The sequence below is a fragment of the Mobula hypostoma genome, chromosome 1 (genome assembly GCF_963921235.1).
Source record: "Mobula hypostoma chromosome 1, sMobHyp1.1, whole genome shotgun sequence".
NCBI lineage: Eukaryota > Metazoa > Chordata > Chondrichthyes > Myliobatiformes > Myliobatidae > Mobula > Mobula hypostoma.
In genome coordinates, this window is record NC_086097.1 from 110,849,367 (window position 1) to 110,870,539 (window position 21,173).

Here is a 21,173-nt window from a genome sequence, read left to right on the forward strand (position 1 = left end):
TATCTATACCCTAAAATTCTATATGCATCGACCTCATCCCTTCTTAACCTCCTGCACTCAAGGAGAAACTGATCCCAGTTTCTCCTCAGAACTCAACTGCTCCATCCCAGGCAACATCCTGGTCAATCTCCTCTGCACCCTCTCCAGCGCTGTCAGGTCCTTTCTATACCACAACCGTGCACAGTACTTCAGCTGATGTTTGACCAAGGTTGGAGCATATCGCCTCACTATTTCTGCGTTCAGTGCCCCGACTAATGAAGGCAGGCCAGTATCCCACGTGCCTTCCGAAACACGTTATCTGCCTGGATCTGTGAGGAAAACATACAGCATTACAAGAATGGTCCAGGACAAATCGTCACATGGAGCAAAATTGCTTCACACTACGTGCCCATGCACCCTCCGAGGGTTAAGAACGACAAAACCCACCTCGACCCAGATCCAGCTCTGTACATCTCTTGGCGGGGTTACTGTGGATTCGACATTTGTATACGGCGCCCGGGGACAGCACAGATGAACTATAAGTTGAGTTAGCCTGGGGGGCCCCAACCAGCACCCTGCAAAAATTACATCATGTTAAACAGAGGAAATCCGTCTCATGTATCTGCAAATCCAAATATGGCGAGAAAAGACAGAACAGATTTAACAGGCAACAGTTAACTTATCTATCAGGAGGAATGCGGTAAAATACAAGAAATTAAATTGTTCACTGTTTCCGGCTCAAATCAAAGAAATTATTAAATTAAGCGATTATCCCAGAGCTGACACCCATTCCGCACTGGCATTCGATTTACTTTCAATCTGGAATTATCAAGCAAAAATCTCATAACAAAGAAATTAACTTTCCCAGGCTGGAAGTGCCACGGGGTGAGAGGAATGGAGCTGTTACATGGGAGGTTTCAGAGCCAGAAAGTGTGGGGTCGCTTTCTAACCTGCCGATTCCCCCTGTCCTACTTACCACCGGGTGTTGTCGTGGAAATGCTCCAGCACCGAATACCCGAAGAAAGTCCCGCTAGTTCCCTGAAAAACGACTGGGTGTTCCAGATCAATGTTGTACGTATGCACCAAACCAAACCAAATAAAAGGCACGCAGAGTTTTAACAACTTCATATCTTCCCCAAGCAGCCCATCCATTCCCCCACTTCACCGGAAGCAAGGAAAATAAAAACTCCCTGAAGCGAAGGGAAATCGACTCTCGCCAACCAGATACAATTAAATCCTGAAGGTGCCGCAACTATTATGGCCAGTTGGCAACGCTGCTGTTGTCCGGCTCTGATGGACTCGCGCTAAATGCCGTCTGCACCACGGTCCTTAACCTCTGATCATCTGACTGGGAGTGGACTGGAGATACCAGAATCCAAACAGAGAGCAAAGGCACCACACACAGGCGAGTGGGGGAAGTGTCTTCTTAAAGTACTGTAGATAGATTACGCGCCAATGAAGATGAAGCATTGTAAAAGGGTTCACAATCCCTTCATTCAGTTCCAAAAAAATAACATGCCTTTTAAAAATATTCCTAGTCAGTCTTCTTAAAAGCTGGATCTCTCTTACTGAAAATCATAACAAAATAACCAGCATTTGGAGTGAATGACGAGCGCAAAGAAATTAGCGTTAGGAAAGTATTGGAGAAATTAATGCTTAAAATGTGGTCATTTCCCAGGACCAAATAAACTGCTTTCACGGTTTTGAGGGAGGTGCTCGTTTTTTTTCAAATTGCCTTTCCACATTTCCACAAGTCGGAAGGCACACATCCAGGATGTGCTCTCTTCTCGCTGCTGCCATTAGGAAAAGGATACAGGAGCCTTAGGACTCCCACCACCAGGTTCAGAAACAGTTACTACCCCGCAACCATCATACTCTTGAACCAAAAGGGGATAACTGCACTCATCTTCACTTGAACCATCATTGAAATGCACCCACAACGAATTATGTCACTTTCAACGACTTTTCATTTCATGTTCTTGATATTTATTGCTAATGTATTTATTATTTTTTTTCTCAGCTCAGGCTGGTAAAACCTGAGGTATGGGCATCACGAAGCACAGTCATTTCTCAATGGTTAGGAACTTTCAGACTATTCCAGTGATGTTTAGTATTGTGGCTTTCTGATGATTTACATAGATATTACCGTGTAGCCCTTATTGTTTAAAGCTATTGTGTAGTGCCTTTGGGATGATACCAGTTGTAGATATTACTACCGGAGACAATGTATACCCTGTTCATGTTCCAAAGTCTTTCAATTTCCTCTTTTAATTCAGCATATATCTGGTGTTTTTCACTTACAGATTTCTGTAGGTTATGTGTGTTTAGAATGGTTATATCTATTAAGTAAGTTGTTCGAGCTTGTTTATCCTGTACTATTACATCCAGACAGTTATTATGGATTATCATATATGTAATAACTGATCAGCCATAACATAATTTGTGGTATTCTGACTCTAAAACTGGATTAGGCGTGTATGTATAGTAAAGTGTGATTTCATTTATGAGTTTGTATTTTAAAGCAAGATTTTGATGAATGATGTTTGCCACTTGACTGTGTAAGTAATCAGATTGTGTTAAACTGCTACAGGATCATGTAATGTATTGGCTTGTTTCTGTTTTTTCTCAGTATTTCTGCATTTATCATCTTGAATTTGTTGGTCTTTTATTATGTAGTTTTGATCAGTTTTTGTGTTAACTATGTTGTCCTGTATTGTCACAAGGAACCCTTGTGTTACTGGAAAAAGGTCTCCAACTCTAAGCCAGTCATCCAAAGCTTCCTTGTCAACACATAGTCTGCTCAGATTCTGGGGATGTCTTCCATGGAGGGTCATGCTCTTCCATTGGTTAACTTTTTCTTCAATAGTGATAATGTCTTAACTTTTCTGGGTTGTGCTCTCATTTAAGTTTAGTGGTATGTACTTCTTATCAGAATTGCATATGCTTACATGGAATGCTGATTCCTGTTTTTGTTGATGAAAGTATTTCCTTAGAAGATTTATCTGAGTGTTGTGTAGATTTTTAATGTCTGTTATTGATCTTCCCCCCTTCTGTCCTAAGTAGTGTGAAACTAAGTGCGTTCAAATGTACATAATGTTTTCTGAAATTTGTCATTTCAGTTCTTATTTTCTTTGTAAATTTTCCAGATACAGTAGGTTTCACACCAAGATATCATGCCAATAGAATACATTAATTTAGGAATCGTGCAAGTATTTCTTGCCTTTGTTATAGTTTTACTGTTGAGCTCTGTTTCGTAGATTTTCTTAAGTCTTGAAGTAAATTCTGTCAAAAGTTTTTACCTTATTGCACTATGATCTGTTTACTTTGCTTGTTGATATCCCAGATGCTTATGTTTCATATTCATCCATCAGTTGTATTGTATCCTGCTGCTCCATTTTCTATTCTACTAGCTCTATTGCACCTTTCTCTATGTTTAATGTACTGCACTTATCTAGTCCAAAGTTCATGTTCATATCTTTCGAAAATAGTTCTACTATGTGAATTAATTGCTTTAGCTTAACTGATGAAGGAGCATGTAAATTTCAAATGATCCATAAAAAGGTGTGCTAAGGTATAGATCATTTCGTTGTTTGTGATTTGATACCCAATTTTCATCTGATTCAGTAAATTAGAGTGCAGGTTTAAAGCTAGACAGAAAAATAGTGGACTTAGCGAGTCCCCTTAGAACTGTGTACACATATCTATTGATGCCTCTGGACACATCTTCAGTGATGTTCCTGGAATCATCGGGTGTTTCAGGTCTTTCAACGTCATACAACCTCCTTTAAAGCTAGACAGAACCATAGTGGACTTAGGGAGTCGCCTTGGAAAATGCCTCTGTTTATTTTGATAATGGTGGTTGTTCTCTTTTGGTTGTTAATAGATAGGGGGATTATAGTACGCCAATGCTTCAGCGGGTGTTGCAGGAATTTCACAAGTATTGAGTGTAGCTTCTATATATTAATAACTTCTATTAACATTCTATTCTATTCTATTAATATTCTATGGGACAGAATCAAATACCTTTTGCTATTCAATATAGCAACATGAAAAGCCTGACTTTTCCACCTGGCTAAATTTAGAATTATGGAATCTATTATCAATTGTTCTTTACATCTTTTCATACCCTTATGGCATCCTTTCTGTTCCTTTGTGGTTATTTATCTAAGTGAGTGCTGACTGGTTGTGAGTCCATGATGTTACAATTTATATAAGGTTTGTAAACAAGTAATAGGATGATATTTTGATGGATCTTTAATGATTTCCTTTTTAGATGAAAGATATGTTTTACCTATTCTTGAAAATTCAGACACACTTTCAGGATTTTTAAGAAAATTGATGAAATGCATTAATAGGTACAAATAAAGGCAAGTGAATTTTCTATACCAATAATTTTGAACACCATCACTTCCAGTACTTTTCCAATTGTGGGTATTTTTTAAAATCTGTTTCAGTGTATCCATTGTAACTTCAGGATCATGTGTGTGTGTCTTTTTACCTCCCTAACCCAGTTTGCTTCTTGATTGTGCATCTCCCTGTTTGACCAGATATTAGACCAAAGGTTCATTATCTTTCTGTTTGTTGGTAATTCTGTGCTGGGGTTGGTGACATTTTAGTGCATCCAATTTAATTTCAATGTCCTATATAAACTTTTTTCATTGTTTCTGAACTGGTAATTCTGTTTTCTTCGTCCAGTGCATTTCATGCATCTATTTGGTCTGGCTTTGTATCCACTTAGCTTTTGTTTTAGTGTATGTATCTATAAACTCTACTGTGCTTTTGTTAGGCTGATCTTATCTTGTATGGACCTTATTATTATTATTATTATTATTTCTTTTTGTACTTCCACAGTTTATTATGTTTTGCACACTGGTTCAACGCCCAAGTTGCTGCGGTCTTTATTCTGCCATGGTTATTATTCTATAGACTTATTGAGCATACCCACAGGAAAATGAATCTCAGGGTTTTACATGGTGACAGATATGTACTTTGATAATAAATTTACTTTGAACTTTTGAACCTGAACAGCTCCACTACTTCAAGAGGGAAGGGGAGAGTAGTGATCAACGTTAATCGACATGTACAGACATTAGGAATTTGTTGTGGTGTGTTGCTCAGGACACAGCATGCAACAAAAAACAACAACATTCAACTATCATAGATAATGTTAAAAATTCATAAAGAAATATATAAAAATAAAGGTTAAAGGACAGATATGGAATATAATATGCATAGATACAATGTAAGCAGCATTATCAATATGGTTTAAATTGTCTACAGTACACTGCATGATGGGGCAATAGATCAAGGGAGGTGGTGGGGGGTTAACTAGAATGGTTGATCAGATTAACTGCCTGGGAAGAAGAAACTTTTAAGATGGTGTGAGATATTTGTTTTAATAGTCTTATAATGCTTTTCAGAAGGAAACTTTTGGAAAAGGCAGTTTTCAGGGTGGGTAATGTCTACAATGACTTTTTTTCCTGTCCACTTCTTTGCCCTGGACACATACAAGCTACAGTGAACTAACTGGTCAGCCAAACAGCAACAGAAGGGAAAATGTGGAAATATACTGTATCAGTAAGAAAGTGGAAATGCGACAATTCATAGGATCAGCAAAGCACAGGCTCTTTGGCCGATCACATCCATTGCCATCCTTAAGAATGATGACAAGATGGAGTATAGAGAGGAAGTGGAGTGGCTGGTGGATTGGTGTGAAAACAACAACACAAGCCTGAACATGGAAAAGACAATAGGAATCATTGTGGATGTCAGGAAGGTGCAGATGAACCATCCCCCTCTGTGAATACATGGCTTCTCTGTAGAGAGAGTTAAGTGCACCAAGTTCTTGGGAGTTCACATCATGGATGACCTCATCTGGTCCCATAATATCACCTCCCAGAACAAGAAGGTACAGCAGCACCTGCACTTCCTAAGCAGATTGAGGCAAGCAAGGCTCCCACCACCCATCTTAACTGTGTTTTACAGGAGCACCATTGACAGCATCCTGACAAGTTGCATCTCTATCTGGTATGGGAGCAGTCGAGCATCAGACCAGAAGTCCATACAAAGGACTGTGAGGACAGCTGAGAGGATCATAGCGGTCTTCCTACCATCCATCAGGAACATTTATCAGGAGCACTGCTTACACAGGGCCCTTAGTATTATTAAGGATCCCACCCATCCATCCAGCATCATCTTTGACTTTCTACCATCAGGCAAGAGACTCCGATGCATAAAAGCAGGAACAGTCAGAATGGGAAACAGCTTCTTCCCCCAGGCCATTAGGCTTCTGCACTCCGGGGCACATCCTATTCAAAGTGTCATTGGTTAATCTGCTCCATACCTCATGATATTTAATATTAATGCACTTCAGGTTGTTATTTATTTGTGATTCATCTCTAGAATTTATCCTAAACTTCATAAGTTATCATGTGTTGTGTTTACTACTGTACTTTACCCCTGGTTCAGAGAACCGTTATACATTACATACATGTATACAGTTAAATGACAGTAAGATTGACTTGCCACAACTTGACTTGACCTATGCTCACCTAGGATAATCCGATCTGCCTGTGTCTTTCTGCAGCCTGCCTACTGAAATGCATCTTAAACACACCAGTTGTATCAGTCTCCATTATCTCCTCTGGCAGTGCTTTTGAGATGTTAAGCACTCTGTGTGTGCAAAGATATCTTCCCCATCAGATTTTCAACTTTGGTAGTGTAACATCCTTATATCCTTCCACATTTCTGCTCAGTAAGGCATGTCTGTAATGAGTTTATATGTTCTCTCCTTGATAGCATGAGTTTCCTCTGGGTGCTCCAGTTTCCTTCCACAGTCCAAAGACATAATGGTGTTAGGTTAATTGGTCATGGTAAAGTGTCTCGCAATTAGGCTAGGATTAAATCAGAGGACTGCTGGACAACCTGGCTCAAAGGACCATCTCCATACTGTTTCTTAATAAATAAATTCCCCTTAAATCCCTTCATATCATGGGAAAAGGATTTTGACTATCTGCCCTATCTACATAAAGTCATCTTAAATACTACTGCCAGGTTGACGGTATCAGACATCCTGTGCGATCATCCAGTGAGGTGAGGTGATATGGGCCACTTCTTCAGAACAAAGACTATCATCCTCGACCTCGAGGGATCGCCACGACGATGAGTTGATCTTAGAATGTAAGAAGGGGACATCACCTTGATAGAATTGCATTGTATGCCCCCAGCCGTTAGCAAGAACTAGTGGAGCTGGTATGCATGAAGCTAGGTGTAACGGTAGGTTATTTCAACTTCCCTAATGTTAATTGGGGCTGACATGGTGATAATGTTTGGATGGGGCAGAATTTAAGTGTGTCCGGGAAATTTTTCTCAAGTTATATGTAAATGGATGTACAAGACAGAAGGAAAACACTGGACTTCCTATTGAGAAATGAAGCAGGACAAGTCTGAAATGTCAGGAGTGGCGGGGTGGGGGGAAGCACTTCGGGACCAGTGACCATAATTTGACTAGTTTTTAAATACTTAAGGAAAAGGATACAACTGGTCCTTAAGTCCGAAGATCGAAGCTGTGTAATTTATTGTGAGGTACACACACAAAAAACACTAAAGGAACTCAGCAGATCATGCAGCATCAATGGAGAGGAATAAAGAGGCGAGGCGTTGGGCCAAGACATTGGCTAATATTGTGCTTTTAATTAAGAAGAACTGCAAGGAACAGCCAGGAAACTGTAGGAAGTGAGTCTAATGACAGTGATGGAAAAGTTACTGGAGAGGATTCTGAGGGACAGAATCTATCTGCATTTGGAAAGGCAAGGACCGATTAGGGGATAGTCAGTATCACTTTGTTTATGAGACATCATGTCTCTGGAATCTGACTGAGTTTTTTAAAGAAATGATGAAGAGACTTGACAAGGGCAGGGTTGATGACCAAGAGAAGTTGTCTACATGGGCTTTAGCAGGGACTTTGACAAGGTCTCACTTGTATTGCTGGTCCAGAAGGTGAGATCACCAGGGATTCCAAAAGAAGCAGACAATTGAATACAACTGAACAAGAGAAAATATGCAAATACTGGAAATTCAAGCAACACACACAAAATGCTGGAGGAACTCAGCAGGCCAGGCAGCATCTATGGAAAAAAGTTCAGTCGACATTTCGGGCTGGAACCCTTTGGCAGGACTGGAGGAAAAAAGCCAAGGAGTAGATTTGAAAGGTTGGGGTAAGGGAGAGAGAAACGCCAGGAGATAGGTGAAATTTGGAGGGGGAGGAATGAAGCAAAGAGCTAGGAAGTTGAATGGTGAAAGAGGCAAAAGGCCATGGAAGAAAGAAGAAAGGAGGGGGGTGGGAGGAGCAACAGAGGGAGGCGATGGGTGGGCAAGGTGATAACATGAAAGAGGGACAAGGGGATGGGAAATGGTGAGGCGGGGTGAAGGCATTACTGGAAGTTTGAGAAATCGATGTTCATACCATCAGGTTGGAGGCTACCCAAATGGAATATAAGGTGTTGTTCCTCCAGCCTTAGTGTGGCGTTATCCCAACAATGGAGGAAGTCATGGATGGACGTATCAGAATGGGAATGAATTAAAATAGGTGGCCACTGGGAGATCCCGCTTGTTCTGGCGGACAGAGCATAGATGCGTGGCGAAGCTATTTCCCAATCTCCCAATCTACCTCACTAATATACAAGAGGCCACACCGGAAGCAGCAAACTGGGTATATGACCTCAACAGTGTTGCCTCACCTGGAAGGACTGTTTGGGGCCCTGAATGGTAGTGAGGGAGGAGGTGTAGGGGCAGGTGAAGCACTTATTCCACTTGCAAGGATAAGTGCCAGGAGGGAGATCAGTGGGGAAGGAATACAATATTTGCTTGGTGTGGGAGTTAGAAGGTGGTAGTTGATGGTTGCTTTTCAGATTGGAGCCCTTTGTCCACTGCTATGCTGCAGGGATCAGTGCTGAGTCCCATGATTTTGTCATCAATATTAACAATTTGGATGAGAACATAGTTACCAGATGATATTTGGTAAGTTTGCAGATAATATCAATCATTGGTGATTCAGAAGTCAGCAAAGTAAGTTCTCTAGGATTATAACATGGGAGTTCCCAACCTGGGGTCCATGGACTCCTTGATTAATGGTATTGTTACATGGCATAAATAAAGGCTGTGATGGCCATTATTTAAGTTTCCTGTAATTTGATTGTTAGTGGGCTGACTCACTTGGTCTGCCTTCTTCTTTTCTCTGTGACCAGCAATCGTGAACGCTCGCCTGCATTTTACCAGACACACGCTGGGCTCCAAGCTCATTCTACATTTGCATTCCAGGAGACAGGAATGACCAGAATCCTGGCTACTGGGTGCATTTATGAGACACACTGTAACTATGTTTCAACTTTGTAAAAATCCTTCTGAAGAAATAAAACTCACTCAGTGTGTTGAAAATACCCTATGTTATGAAAAGTTCACTCCCCGAGTGTTCCAATCTCCCTCCAAAATCAAGTTTCAAATCCCTAATTTGTGTATTCCCAAATCACCAATTTCTTCGAAAATGTGGGTGTCTATTTAATATTTCAATAATATTTGAGAAATCAGTAGGTCCAGCATCGTGGGGACATGATAGGCTGAAACAACTATAACTTGATTGGGGATCCATCCACAACTTGCATACCACATCCCCTGCAATGAAGCCATCTGGGACTCAATTGTGAAAAGTACCATATAACCACATAACAATTACAGCACGGAAACAAGCCATCTCGACCCTTCTAGTCCGTGCCGAACTCTTACTCTCACCTAGTCCCACCGACCTGCACTCAGCCCATAACCCTCCTTGCCTTTCCTGTCCATATATCTATCCAATTTAGCTTTAAATGACAACATCGAACCTGCCTCAACCACTTCTGCTGGAAGCTCGTTCCACACAGCTACCACTCTCTGAGTAAAGATGTTCCCCGTCATGTTACCCCTAAACTTTTGCCCTTTAACTCTCAACTCATGTCCTCTTGTTTGAATTGTTAATTGTTGAATTGTGGGAGGGGGAGGGGGAGATCCAAAATGATAGGAGAAATCAGGAGGGGGAGGGATAGAGCCAAGAGCTGGACAGTTCATTGGCAAAAGGGATATGAGAGGATCCCACTTTCAAATCTCTTACTAGCTCTTCTTTCAGTTAGTCCTGATGAAGGGTCTCGGCCCGAAACGTCAACTGTACCTCTTTCTAGAGATGCTGCCTGGCCTGCTGCATTCACCAGCAACTTTGATGTGTGTTGCTTGAATTTCCAGCATCTGCAGATTTCCTCATGTTTGTGTTCCTATACTCAATGCTCTGATTTATAAAGGCCACCATACCAAAAGCTTTCTTCACCACCCTATCCACATGAGATTCCACCTTCAGGGAACTATGCACCATTATTCCTAGATTCCTCTGTTCTACAGCATTCTTCAATGCCCTACCATTTACCATGTATGTCCTATTTTGATTAGTCCTACCAAAATGTAGCACCTCACATTTATCAGCATTAAACTCCATCTGCCATCTTTCAGCCCACTCTTCTAACTGACTTAAATCTCTCCGCAAGCTTTGAAAACCTACTTCATTATCCACAACGCCACCTATCTTAGTATCATCTGCATACTTACTAATCCAATTTACCACCCCATCATCCAGATCATTAATATATATGACAAACAACATTGGACCCAGTACAGATCCTTGAGGCACACCACTAGTCACCGGCCTCCAATCTGACAGTTATCCACCACTGCTCTCTGGCATCTCCCATCCAGCCACTGCTGAATCCATTTTACTACTTCAATATTAATACCTAACGATTGAACCTTCCTAACTAACCTTCCATGTGGAACCTTGACAAAGGCCTTACTGAAGTCCATATAGACAACATCCACCACTTTACCCTTGTCAACTTTCTTAGAAGCATCTTCAAAAAATTCAATAAGATTTGTCAAACATGACTTTCCACACACAAATCCATGTTGACTGTTCCTAATCAGACCCTGTCTATCCAGATAATTGAATATACCATCTCTAAGAATACTTTCCATCAATTTATCCACCACTGACGTCAAACTCACAGGCCGATAATTGCTAGGTTTACTGTTAGAACCCTTTTTAAACAATGGAACAACATGAGCAATACGCCAATCCTCCGGCACCATCCCCGTTTCTAAAGACATTTGAAATATTTCTGTCAGAGCCCCTGCTATTTCCACACTGTTACGTACCCCGTAACTGGGTTGCCAAACCAGCAGAAATGGAACGCTCGTTGGAGTCTGGATTACTAGGAACTAATAAAGTTTTATTAATGAAATAAGTAATGCAGTACACTAATAGTAAGGATATAAATGTAACAGGTTAGCAATGATAATATACACGTATACACAGAAATAGGGTAATAGGAATCAACCAAGCTCTATCGCAGTCTAGGGGTAAAATGATCAGTCTTAAGTGAAGCAGAGTTCAGTTCAGTTTAGTGCAGTTCGCAGTAATCGCTGTTGTCGTACCATTGGAGAGGGAGAGAGAGAGAGAGATGCAATTTGGTTTCGGCAGACCTTTTTGATGTCTTTGCAGTTGGTTTCAGGCAGACCCTTTGATGTCTTCTAATCCCGCTGTGGTCACCAACTATGACCCCTCCGTTCCAGATATGATCGTTCTTCCGCAGTGAACCTGGCACCTAGGCAAGGGCGGACACACACCCCAGGTTCCCACCGATCGTACCTTTACGCCCTGTGAGCCTCTGGTCGGTTTCCGCGAACTGGACCTCCAAACTCCCACCAACTTGTGGGGGCACACTACTCTTTCCAGGGTATCCTGGTGTCGTGCCTTAGCAAACCTGCTCCTTTTACCCCCCTGCTGGGGTACCACCTGTCCATCAAACTTCAAACAGTTCAGGTTCAAATAAACCAGTCTGTCAATAGCTGAATTGTGTTTCTTTCCCGTTAATCCCTCTCTTCTCCCTTATTAGCATTTTGAATGTTTTTCCATTGTCTTTCTTATCTCTCTCATTAGCATCATCAGTCCGGTAGCTCTGCTGAGCGTCACACATGACACCACTAACTTCCCTCAAGGTCCTAGGGAATATCCTGTCAGGACCTGACGATTTATCCACTTTTATATTCCTTAAAAGCGCCAGTACATCCTCTTCTTTAATCATCATAGTTTCCATAACTACCCTACTTGTTTCCCTTACCTTACACAATTCAATATCCTTCTCCTTAGTGAATACCAAAGAAAAAATTTGTTCAAAATCTCCCCCATCTCTTTTGGCTCCGCACATAGCTGTCCACTCTGGATGATGCCACAACTGTCTCCATGCTGTACACCGTGAATCATTGCCCAATAGAAGACAAACAGTTGTTGGTGCCAACCTCTGTGCCTCTGGTTGGAAAGCATATTAGACCAAGGAAGGATCATGCTGCTCAGAGGAAGTATGCACGTGACAAAAGCAATGGTCAATTACAACAGTATGTGTAGGCAACATATCTGAGAAAGCTTCTGATATGTTAGTCAGGCAGTTACTTGCAAAAGATGGCTTGGTTTTAAGCTGGAAGAGAGTTCAAGGAGCTTCAGGAAAGTTGCAAGCATTCAACTTTTGTGAGTACAAAGAACCAGAATCTACCCTGCATGCATTAAGGTTATTGAATGAATGTCAAGTGACAGACAAAAGGCTGCTTGTGAAAATAGATGGAAAGACCAAAGCCCAGCTGGATGAATGGAAGGCCAAAAAGAAAGGAGTCAATGGAGATACAGAAACAGAGAATTTGTCAGTTGATGTTGTGGATGAGGATGCCAAGAAGGAAGATCAGATCATAAAGGGAGCGATAGCTGGATTAATAAGTGAACTAAATGCATCATCCCGAGATCAAGAAGCACAAACTAGAAGGAGAAAAAGAAAAAAAGAAGAAATTTGGCTACCACTGTCAGAACCAGTTCCTGCAGTCCCAGAGTCAACTCCTACAACCACCATGGAGGAAACCTCCAGAACCTGAGATAGTTTTCACAGCCACAAGTCTCATCTGCCAAGCAGAGTGATCTTCCTTGTCAGAAAAGACATTATCCTGGAAGAGGAAGAAATCCTCCACGGCAATCAAATCTTTAGACCTGAATGGGACAATGTAAATATTTGCTTTGTTATGGATGCCTGTATATAACAATTGTATTATATAATATACTGTGTTTATAGCTGAGATGCATTCTATATTGAGTTGGAGTTTATAGCTAAGCAGGAAGGAGTGTTGTGAATTTAATATTTCAATGATATTTCAGTAATCTTGTATAGATATTGTTTGATTAAGCATTCATGCTTGTTTAAATAATTAATGTAATGCGCTGTAAGGTTTCACTGCTAATGTGATAGCCTCTCTGTAATGTTTCACTGCTAAGGTAATGGTTTCTCTGTAGCAGCAATGTTTGGGTTATGATTAGAGATAAGGGGGCTTTGGAATGTATGCTAGCCAATGAGACGCATGTTGTTCTTTCTTGTGGGTCTGGGAGCAGGTCTTTTGTCGGCAAGAAATGAAGAGAGAAGACGCGAATAGCAAGAGTTGGTAGGCCGCCAGATGGAATGGACTAGAAGTAACGGTTCAAAGGTCAGCGACACTCAGAGAAGGTTGATGGGGAACGACTGGATGTATCTGTGAGCTCCAACATGCACATTAAACTGATTCATTAAAATGGGCCCTTTTTCTTTGTATTTTCTAACCCGATAGTCAAAGTAAGATTTATAAAGCTCAATCGTTAAATTGCATACGGTGTACTGATATTTTGTGGTTCGGATTTGTAACCGGACAACACATCACGCAGCATCCACACCAACGAGATTTTTCAGTTTGGCTGGGCCAGAGGCTGCCTTCCCCTAGGCAAAAGCGTGCTGGCGAACCTGAGGGTTACATTAGTTATGGGTTATATTAAAAATTACATTAATTGCATACATTATCATTATCATTATATGTGCATGCCTCACTAAAGGCTGATTTATACTTCTGTGTCAAATGGACATCGTAATCTACGCAAGTGGCCTACGCGCATTGTGAGCATTTATACCTGTGCGTTGGTGTGTCTGCGTCGCTCTGCAATTCGGGCACATCGCGCATGCACACACACCTGCCCAAGCAAGGCTTCATGGTTTTGGTAGTCTTACTCAAGGTAAACAAGTTTAAAGCGAGTGTCTTTTTTCGTAAAAGCAAAATGTGTCCTCCATAATTTCGGAGAACTGTAAAGCTTTATGGAAATTATGACAGCCAGAGTTCCCTCCCTGCCCTTCGGTCGCCCAGAGGGAAGCTATTGCAGCGTAGGAGGAAATGCGATGCTACCAAGCGGACCAATACAGTTGTTGCGGTCTGCATTGCCATGACACGTAGTTACATTTTGGGAGAGGTGCCTGTCAGGCTACGGCATAGGGATCCACATAGGCTCTGCGTAGGGTTCGCGGCTACGCCGTACTTACGGCGTTGATTTGACGCAGAAGCATAAATCAGCCTTTACAGTAGAAGACAATGTTACACCCATATTTTGGACCCCCGTCTTCATTTGTATTAATTTAATATTTTGAAGTTACAAAACATAATAATGGGCTTCCATATCCAGGATAGAGATGCACAGATTTCCATCATCTTAACTCATGGCCAGCGTGGAATCTGGGTCTCTCTCTAAAATTATAAAGAAACAAACTTAAACCACAGACAAGACAAACAAAAATCCACACTTGTACTTTGTTTCCTTCAGACCCTTCACAAGTAACTGCAAAATTTAGAACAAACAGTGAATATCCACGGTAAAAGACTTTAACACATTTTTCAAAGAACAAAGGACAACATTAACACTTTTCAAAAACTCTTAAATGCACAGACAACATGAACTCTGCAGATGCTGGAAATTCAAGCAACACACATCAAAGTTGCTGGTGAAGGCAGCAGGCCAGGCAGCATCTCTAGGAAGAGGTACAGTCGACGTTTCAGGCCGAGAGGGTCTTGGCCTGAAACGTCGACTGTACCTCTTCCTAGAGATGCTACCTGGCCTGCTGCGTTCACCAGCAACTTTGATCTCAAGTGCACAGCCTCTTAAAAGATCTCCTGGAAATTTATTCCACAGTGTACCAAAATATTTCAGTTGGTCACCTTTTCTGCTGAAGTAGAGGATTAATTCAAACTTCCAATATTGATTGAGCAAACTCATGACAGTCTTTACACTCACTCACTCAGATACTCTCTCTCAGGTAAACTCACATGTGGCCATAACTCATGCAACATTTGAAACATACAGAACAAGAGAAGAAGCAGGATATCCCAGTGGCCACTCATCTTAATTCCACTTCCTATATGTCCATCCATGGCCTCCTCCACTGCCGTGATGATGCCACACTTAGGTTGGAGGAACACCACCTTATATACCGTTTGGGCAGCCTCCAACCTGATGGCATGAACATCAATTTCTCAAACTTCCGGTATGCCCCCCAACACCACCCCCCCCCATTTCCCTCATTCACCTCACCTCACCAATCAACTTCCCAGCTCGGTATTTCATCCCTCCCCCTCCAGGTTTCACCTATCACCTTATGTGTCTCTCTCCTCTCGCCCCACCTCTTAAATCTACTCCTCAGCTTTTTTCTCCAGTCCTGCCGAAGGGTTTTGGCCTGAAATGTCAACTGCACCATTTTCCATAGATGCTGCCTGGCCTGTTGAGTTGCTCCAGCACTTTTTGTGTGTTGCTTTGAAACATACAGACCACTCAGACTTTAAACTATTTCAGAAATGGCTTGCTCTTAAGAGCTAAACCTTTACCAAAATATTAGTCAGCTGTGCTATTTTACCCAAGCACCCCACCACAGTTCAGCCAGTCCACAATCCTCTGGTGGGTCCAAGCTTGTGACCAAGGCACCCTTACAAAGTGCTTTGGTTCCTTCCTCTACCATGCCCACTCCTCCCAAGACTTTAAATGCCATTTGAGAAGGGAGAGATACCTAACCTTAATCATCACTGTAATTTGATCCCATAAAGATTTAATTGATCATTCCCTCAGGAAGCAGGTGTTGTTTATCGCCTGATGGGATGTCAGACCCCCTCCCACTGTTCCCTCCAGGTACCCATCTCTCTATTAGATAAAATCACTCCAGCAACTACCCCCATCCACACCCCCAGATCCCATATCCTCAGTACCTAGAGGCTCCCTCGGTTTTTGTCTATATCTATCACCCAATTCCACCAGCTCCTTAGTGGAAAGCTCTCCAGTCATTGTCATCTCAGAGGGCCCATCATACTGTCCACTGCACGTACCTCTTCCTCATCTTGTCCCGGGGGCTGGGCTGAAAACCCCCATGGTTGTGGAATGATGAGGTCACCAGTCTAGACTGCACTGCTTCTGTTGCATAAAGAGGGGGGCAGTCATTTAGGGGGGGAATTACAGGTCTGTCCTCTAACCCCTCTTCTGCATTGACTCTATCGAGTCAGATATCCTCATCCCCCATCCACGTGTTGGGATTCTCTCTCCACAGCATCAAGGCTCAGACCTTAACAGAGTCCATCTGCCAATTAGCCATTTGGGCAGCCTCTAATTGCAGGACTTTTACAAGCCGAAAGGCTACTTCAGTACCCTTGTCCACCAGTTCTTTAGCCCTGGCCTGTGCCGACTGGGCAGCCTCCCTTATGGTGATACAGTACTGAATCACCTCTTCCAGCTCATTGTAAGTCTTTCTATTTCTGTTCTTTCCATGAAATCAACTCACACTGTTGCTTTACAATGGCCGGCAGCAGCCAAAAAGCTCTCCTCTGGCTCCCCTTCTGCGCTGGGAACCCTACCTTAATCAACATGGACATGATGTGCTATCCCTTTTTTACCCTGACAGCTTGTCTGACCAGCCCACTGGAGCAGCAAGTAGGTTGTCTCGACTTCCAAATCATCATATTGTTATCAGTCCAGCCTGGGATCCACACACCACCTGATGCAGGCACACATGAAAGTTGTCATCAAAATGATGGAAATGATGTGTACATATTTGCCCTATTAATGAGAGACCTTGCCAAATATATTACGGAAATCCAAGTACACAACATCCACTGTTCTATTACTTTCAACATGTCCTTGGAAAAATTCAGCCACAACTTGCCCTACACAAAACCATGTTCACTGTCCCCAATTTGCAAACAGCTTTTCCAAATGCCCATATATCCTATCCCTAAGAATCATTTCCATTAAATTCCCTATCACTGACATGAGACTCGCTAATCTGTAATTTCCAGGATTATTCACATTTGCCGCCCAGAATAATCGAACAACATTAACTTTTTACCAGTCCTCTGGAACATCATCGATGGCTAGAGAAGACATAAAGATCTTGGTCAAGGCCCCAGGCATGTCGCCTCTTGCCTCGTTCAGTAACTGGAGTAAAGCCCATCAGGCCTGGGGATAGCCACCATAATGCTCTTTTAGGGACCTAACGCCATCTCCTATATCTCAAACCGCCCTAGGACTGGGATGGAAAGATAAGAGAAACTTGGATGTCCAGAGAGGTGATGAATTTAGTCAAAAAGAAAAAGGGAAAGCTTCGGAATTTAGGATCAAACAGAGCACACAAGGATTACAAAGAAGCCAGAAAAGAACTAGGAAGGGAATTAGGAAAGCAAGGAGGGGCCATGGAAATAACTTGGCAAGTAGTATTAAAGTGAATCCAAGGCATTCTGTACATACATCGAGAGCAAGAGGATAACTAGGGAGAGGGTGGGACCACTCAAGGATAAAGAGGGTTGGATGCTTGGATGCAGAGAATGTGAGTGAGGTACTTAATAAGAACTTTTCTTCAGTGTTTACCATGGAAAAGGACATGGAGGATCAGGAGATCAGTGCTGAATGTATTAATATGTTAGGGCATTTAGAGGTCAAGGCAGAGGAAGTGTGGGGCCTCCTAATGAGTATTAAGGTGGTTAAGTCCCCAGGGCCTGATGGCATTTACCCCAGGTTATTGAGGGAGGCAAGAGACAAGATTGCTGGAGCCCAACCAGTATCTTTGTGTTCTCTCTACCTACAGGTGAGGTCCCGCAGGACTGGCAAGCGGCTAACGTTGTACCTCTATTTAAGAAGGGAACAAGAGCAAGTCCTAGAAACTTCAGACTGGTGGGTCTCACATAAGTTGTAGGGAAATAGCTGGAGGAGATTTTTAGGGATAGGATCCATGCGCATTTGTAAATCCATGGCCTAATTAAGGAGAGGCAGCGTGGGCTTCTGTAGGGCAAGTCATGTCTTACCAACTTGATTGTGTTTTTTGAAAAGGTGATGAGAGATATTAATGAAGGTGGGGCAGTGGATGTTGTCTACGTGGATTTTAGTAAGACATTTGACAAAGTCCCTCATGGGAGGCTAATCCAGAAGATTAAGATGCATGGGGTCCACGTCAAATTGGCTTGCTCATAGAAGACAGAGTGTAGTGGTTGAAGGGACTTACTCGAGCTGGAGGTCTGCAGTTAGAGATCTGTGCTGGGACTTCTGTTTGTGATGTATATAAATTACCTGGATGAAAATGTGGATGGCTGGGTTTGAGGATTATACCACAATTGGTGGAGAATGTAGAAGAATGGCAAAGAATACATCAGGATATAGATCAGTTGCAGACATGGGCAGAGAAATGGCAGATGGAATTTAACCCAGGTAAATGTGAGGTGCTGAACCTTGGTAGGGCAAATGCAAGGAGACAGGACACTGTTAAGGGGAAGACCCTTAACAGTGTTGCTGAGCAGAGAAATATTGGGGTCCAAATCATAACTCCATGAGAGGCATAGACAGAGTAGACAGGGAGTACCTGTTTCCCAGGGTAGAAAAGTTGAATACCGGAGGGTGTGTGTTGAAGGTGAGAGGGGGTAGGTTCAAAGGGGATAAGTTTTTTTACTCAGAGACTCGTTGATGCCTGGAACCTGCTGCCTGTTATGGTCATAGAGGCTTTGAAGAGTTGTTTAGATAGGTACATGAGTATGAGGAAGATGGAGTGATATGGACATTGTGCAGATAGGAGGGATTAGCCTTTCACGGGTTTTTGATTCACTTTTTTGCTGGTCTGGCACAATATTTTGGGCCTAAGGGCTTGTTCTATATTAGCCTGCTCCACCCTGATCTCACTATCCTTTCTATCCTCTCTCCTTGGTAAATACCAATGCAAAGCACTCATTTAGGACCTCACACACATCCTCAGCTTTGAAGCACATCAGAATCAGGTTTATTATCACCAGCATGTGACATGAAATTTGTTAACAGCTGCAAAAGTTCAATGCAATACATAACATAGAAGAAAATCAATCAATTTCAATAAATGTATGTTGAATTGATTAAAAAACATGCAAAACACAGAAATACGGTATATTAAAAAAAGTGAGGTAGTGTTCACAGGTTCAATGTCCATTTAGGAATCGGATGGCAGAGGAGAAGAAGCTGTTCCTGAATCGCTGAGTGTGTGCCTTCAGGCTTCTGTACCTCCAACCCAATGGTAGCAATGAGAAAAGGGCAAGCCCTGAGTGCTGGAGGTCCTTAATAATGGACGCTGCCTTTTTGAGACACCGCTCCCTAAAGATGTCCTGAGTACTTTGTAGGCTAGTACCCAAGATGGAGCTGACTAGATTTACAACCCTCTGCAGCTTCTTTCGGTCCTGTGCAGAAGACTCCCCCCCCCCGCCCCCATACCAGACAGTGATGCAGCCTGTCAGAATGCTCTCCATGGTACAACTGTAGAAGTGTTTGAGTGTATTTGTTGACATGCCATATCTCTTCAAACTCCTAATGAAGTATAGCCGCTGTCTTGCCTTCTTTATAACTGCATTGATATGTTGGGATCAGATTAGATCCTCAGAGATTTTGACATCCAGGAACTTAAAACTGCTCACTCACTCCACTTCTGATTCCTCTATGAGGATTGGTATGTGTTCCTTTGTCTTACCCTTCCTGAAGTCCACAATTAGCTCTTTTGTCTTCCTGACATTGAGTGCCAGGTTGTTGCTGTGGCACCACTCCACTAGTTGGCATATAGTTCACTCCTGTAGGTCCTCTTGTCACCACATGAGAATCTACCAACAATGGTTGTATTGTCAGCAAATTTGTAGATGGTTTTTGAGCTATGCCTAGCCACACAGTCATGTATATATAGAGAGTAGAGCAGTGGGTTAAGCACACATCCCTGAGGTGCACCAGTGTTGGTCGTCAGTGAGGAGGATAAATTACATAGAAACATAGAAAACCTACAGCACAATACAGGTCCTTCAGCCCACAATGCTGTGCTGAACTTGCACTTACTTTAGAAATTACCTACGGTTACCCATAGCCCTCTATTTTTCTAAGCTCCATGTACCTACTCAGGAGTCTCTTAAAAGACCCTATTGTATCCGCCTCCACCACCATTGCCGGCAGCCCATTCCATGCACTCACTACTCTTTGCGTAAAAAATGTACCCCGACATCTCCTCTGTACCTACTTCTAAGCACATTAAAACTGTGCCTTCTCATGTTAGCCATTTCAGCCCTGGGAAAAAGCCTCTGACTACCCACACGATAAATGCCTCTCATCTTATACACCTCTATCAGGTCACCTCTCATCCTCCGTCACTCCAAGGAGAAACCCCAATGCAGGCAACATCCTTATAAATCTCCTCTGCACACTTTCTATAGTTTCCACATCCTTCCTGTAGTGAGGTGACCAGGACATTACCTCCCAGCTCTTAAACTCAATCTCATGATTGATGAAGGCCAATGTACCATATGCTTCTTTAACCACAGAGTCAGCCTGCGCAGCAGCTTTTAATGTTCTATGGACTTGGACCCCAACATCCCTCTGATCCTCAACAATGCCAAGAGCCTTACCATTAATACGATATTTTGTCATCATACTTGACCTACCAAAATCAACCACCTCACACTTAGTCTGGGTTGAATTCCATTTGCCGTTTCTCAGCCCAGTTTTGCATCCTATTGATGTCCTGCTGTAACCTCTGACAGCCTTTCACACAATCCACAACACCCCCAACCTTTGTGTCATCAGAAAATTTGCTAACCCATCCATCCACTTCCTCATCCAGGTCATTTATAAAAAATCATGAACAGAAGGCGTCCCAGAACAGATCCTTGAGGCACACCACTGGTCACCGACCTCCATGCAGAATATGACCGGACTACAACCACTCTTTGCCCTCTGTGGGCAAGCCAATTCTGGATACACAAAG

The 21,173-nt window shown here is 42.5% G+C and overlaps 1 protein-coding gene and 1 pseudogene across 1 annotated transcript in view; one reads left to right on the top strand and one right to left on the bottom strand.

The window, feature by feature from the left end:
- Nucleotides 1–1,312, bottom strand: part of itga9 (integrin, alpha 9) — a 430,612-nt gene extending 429,300 nt beyond the window's left edge. The window contains exons 1-2 of the mRNA XM_063054766.1: nt 956–1,312; nt 427–554 (exon numbers count right to left, since the gene is read on the bottom strand). Coding sequence (XP_062910836.1) covers nt 427–554; nt 956–1,131 — 304 coding nt within the window. The 5' untranslated portion in view covers nt 1,132–1,312. The remainder of the gene's footprint in view (nt 1–426; nt 555–955) is intronic.
- A 10,986-nt stretch (nt 1,313–12,298) lies between these two features.
- Nucleotides 12,299–16,028, top strand: LOC134342871 (RNA-binding protein 25-like; annotated as a pseudogene).
- Nucleotides 16,029–21,173: the final 5,145 nt, after the last annotated feature.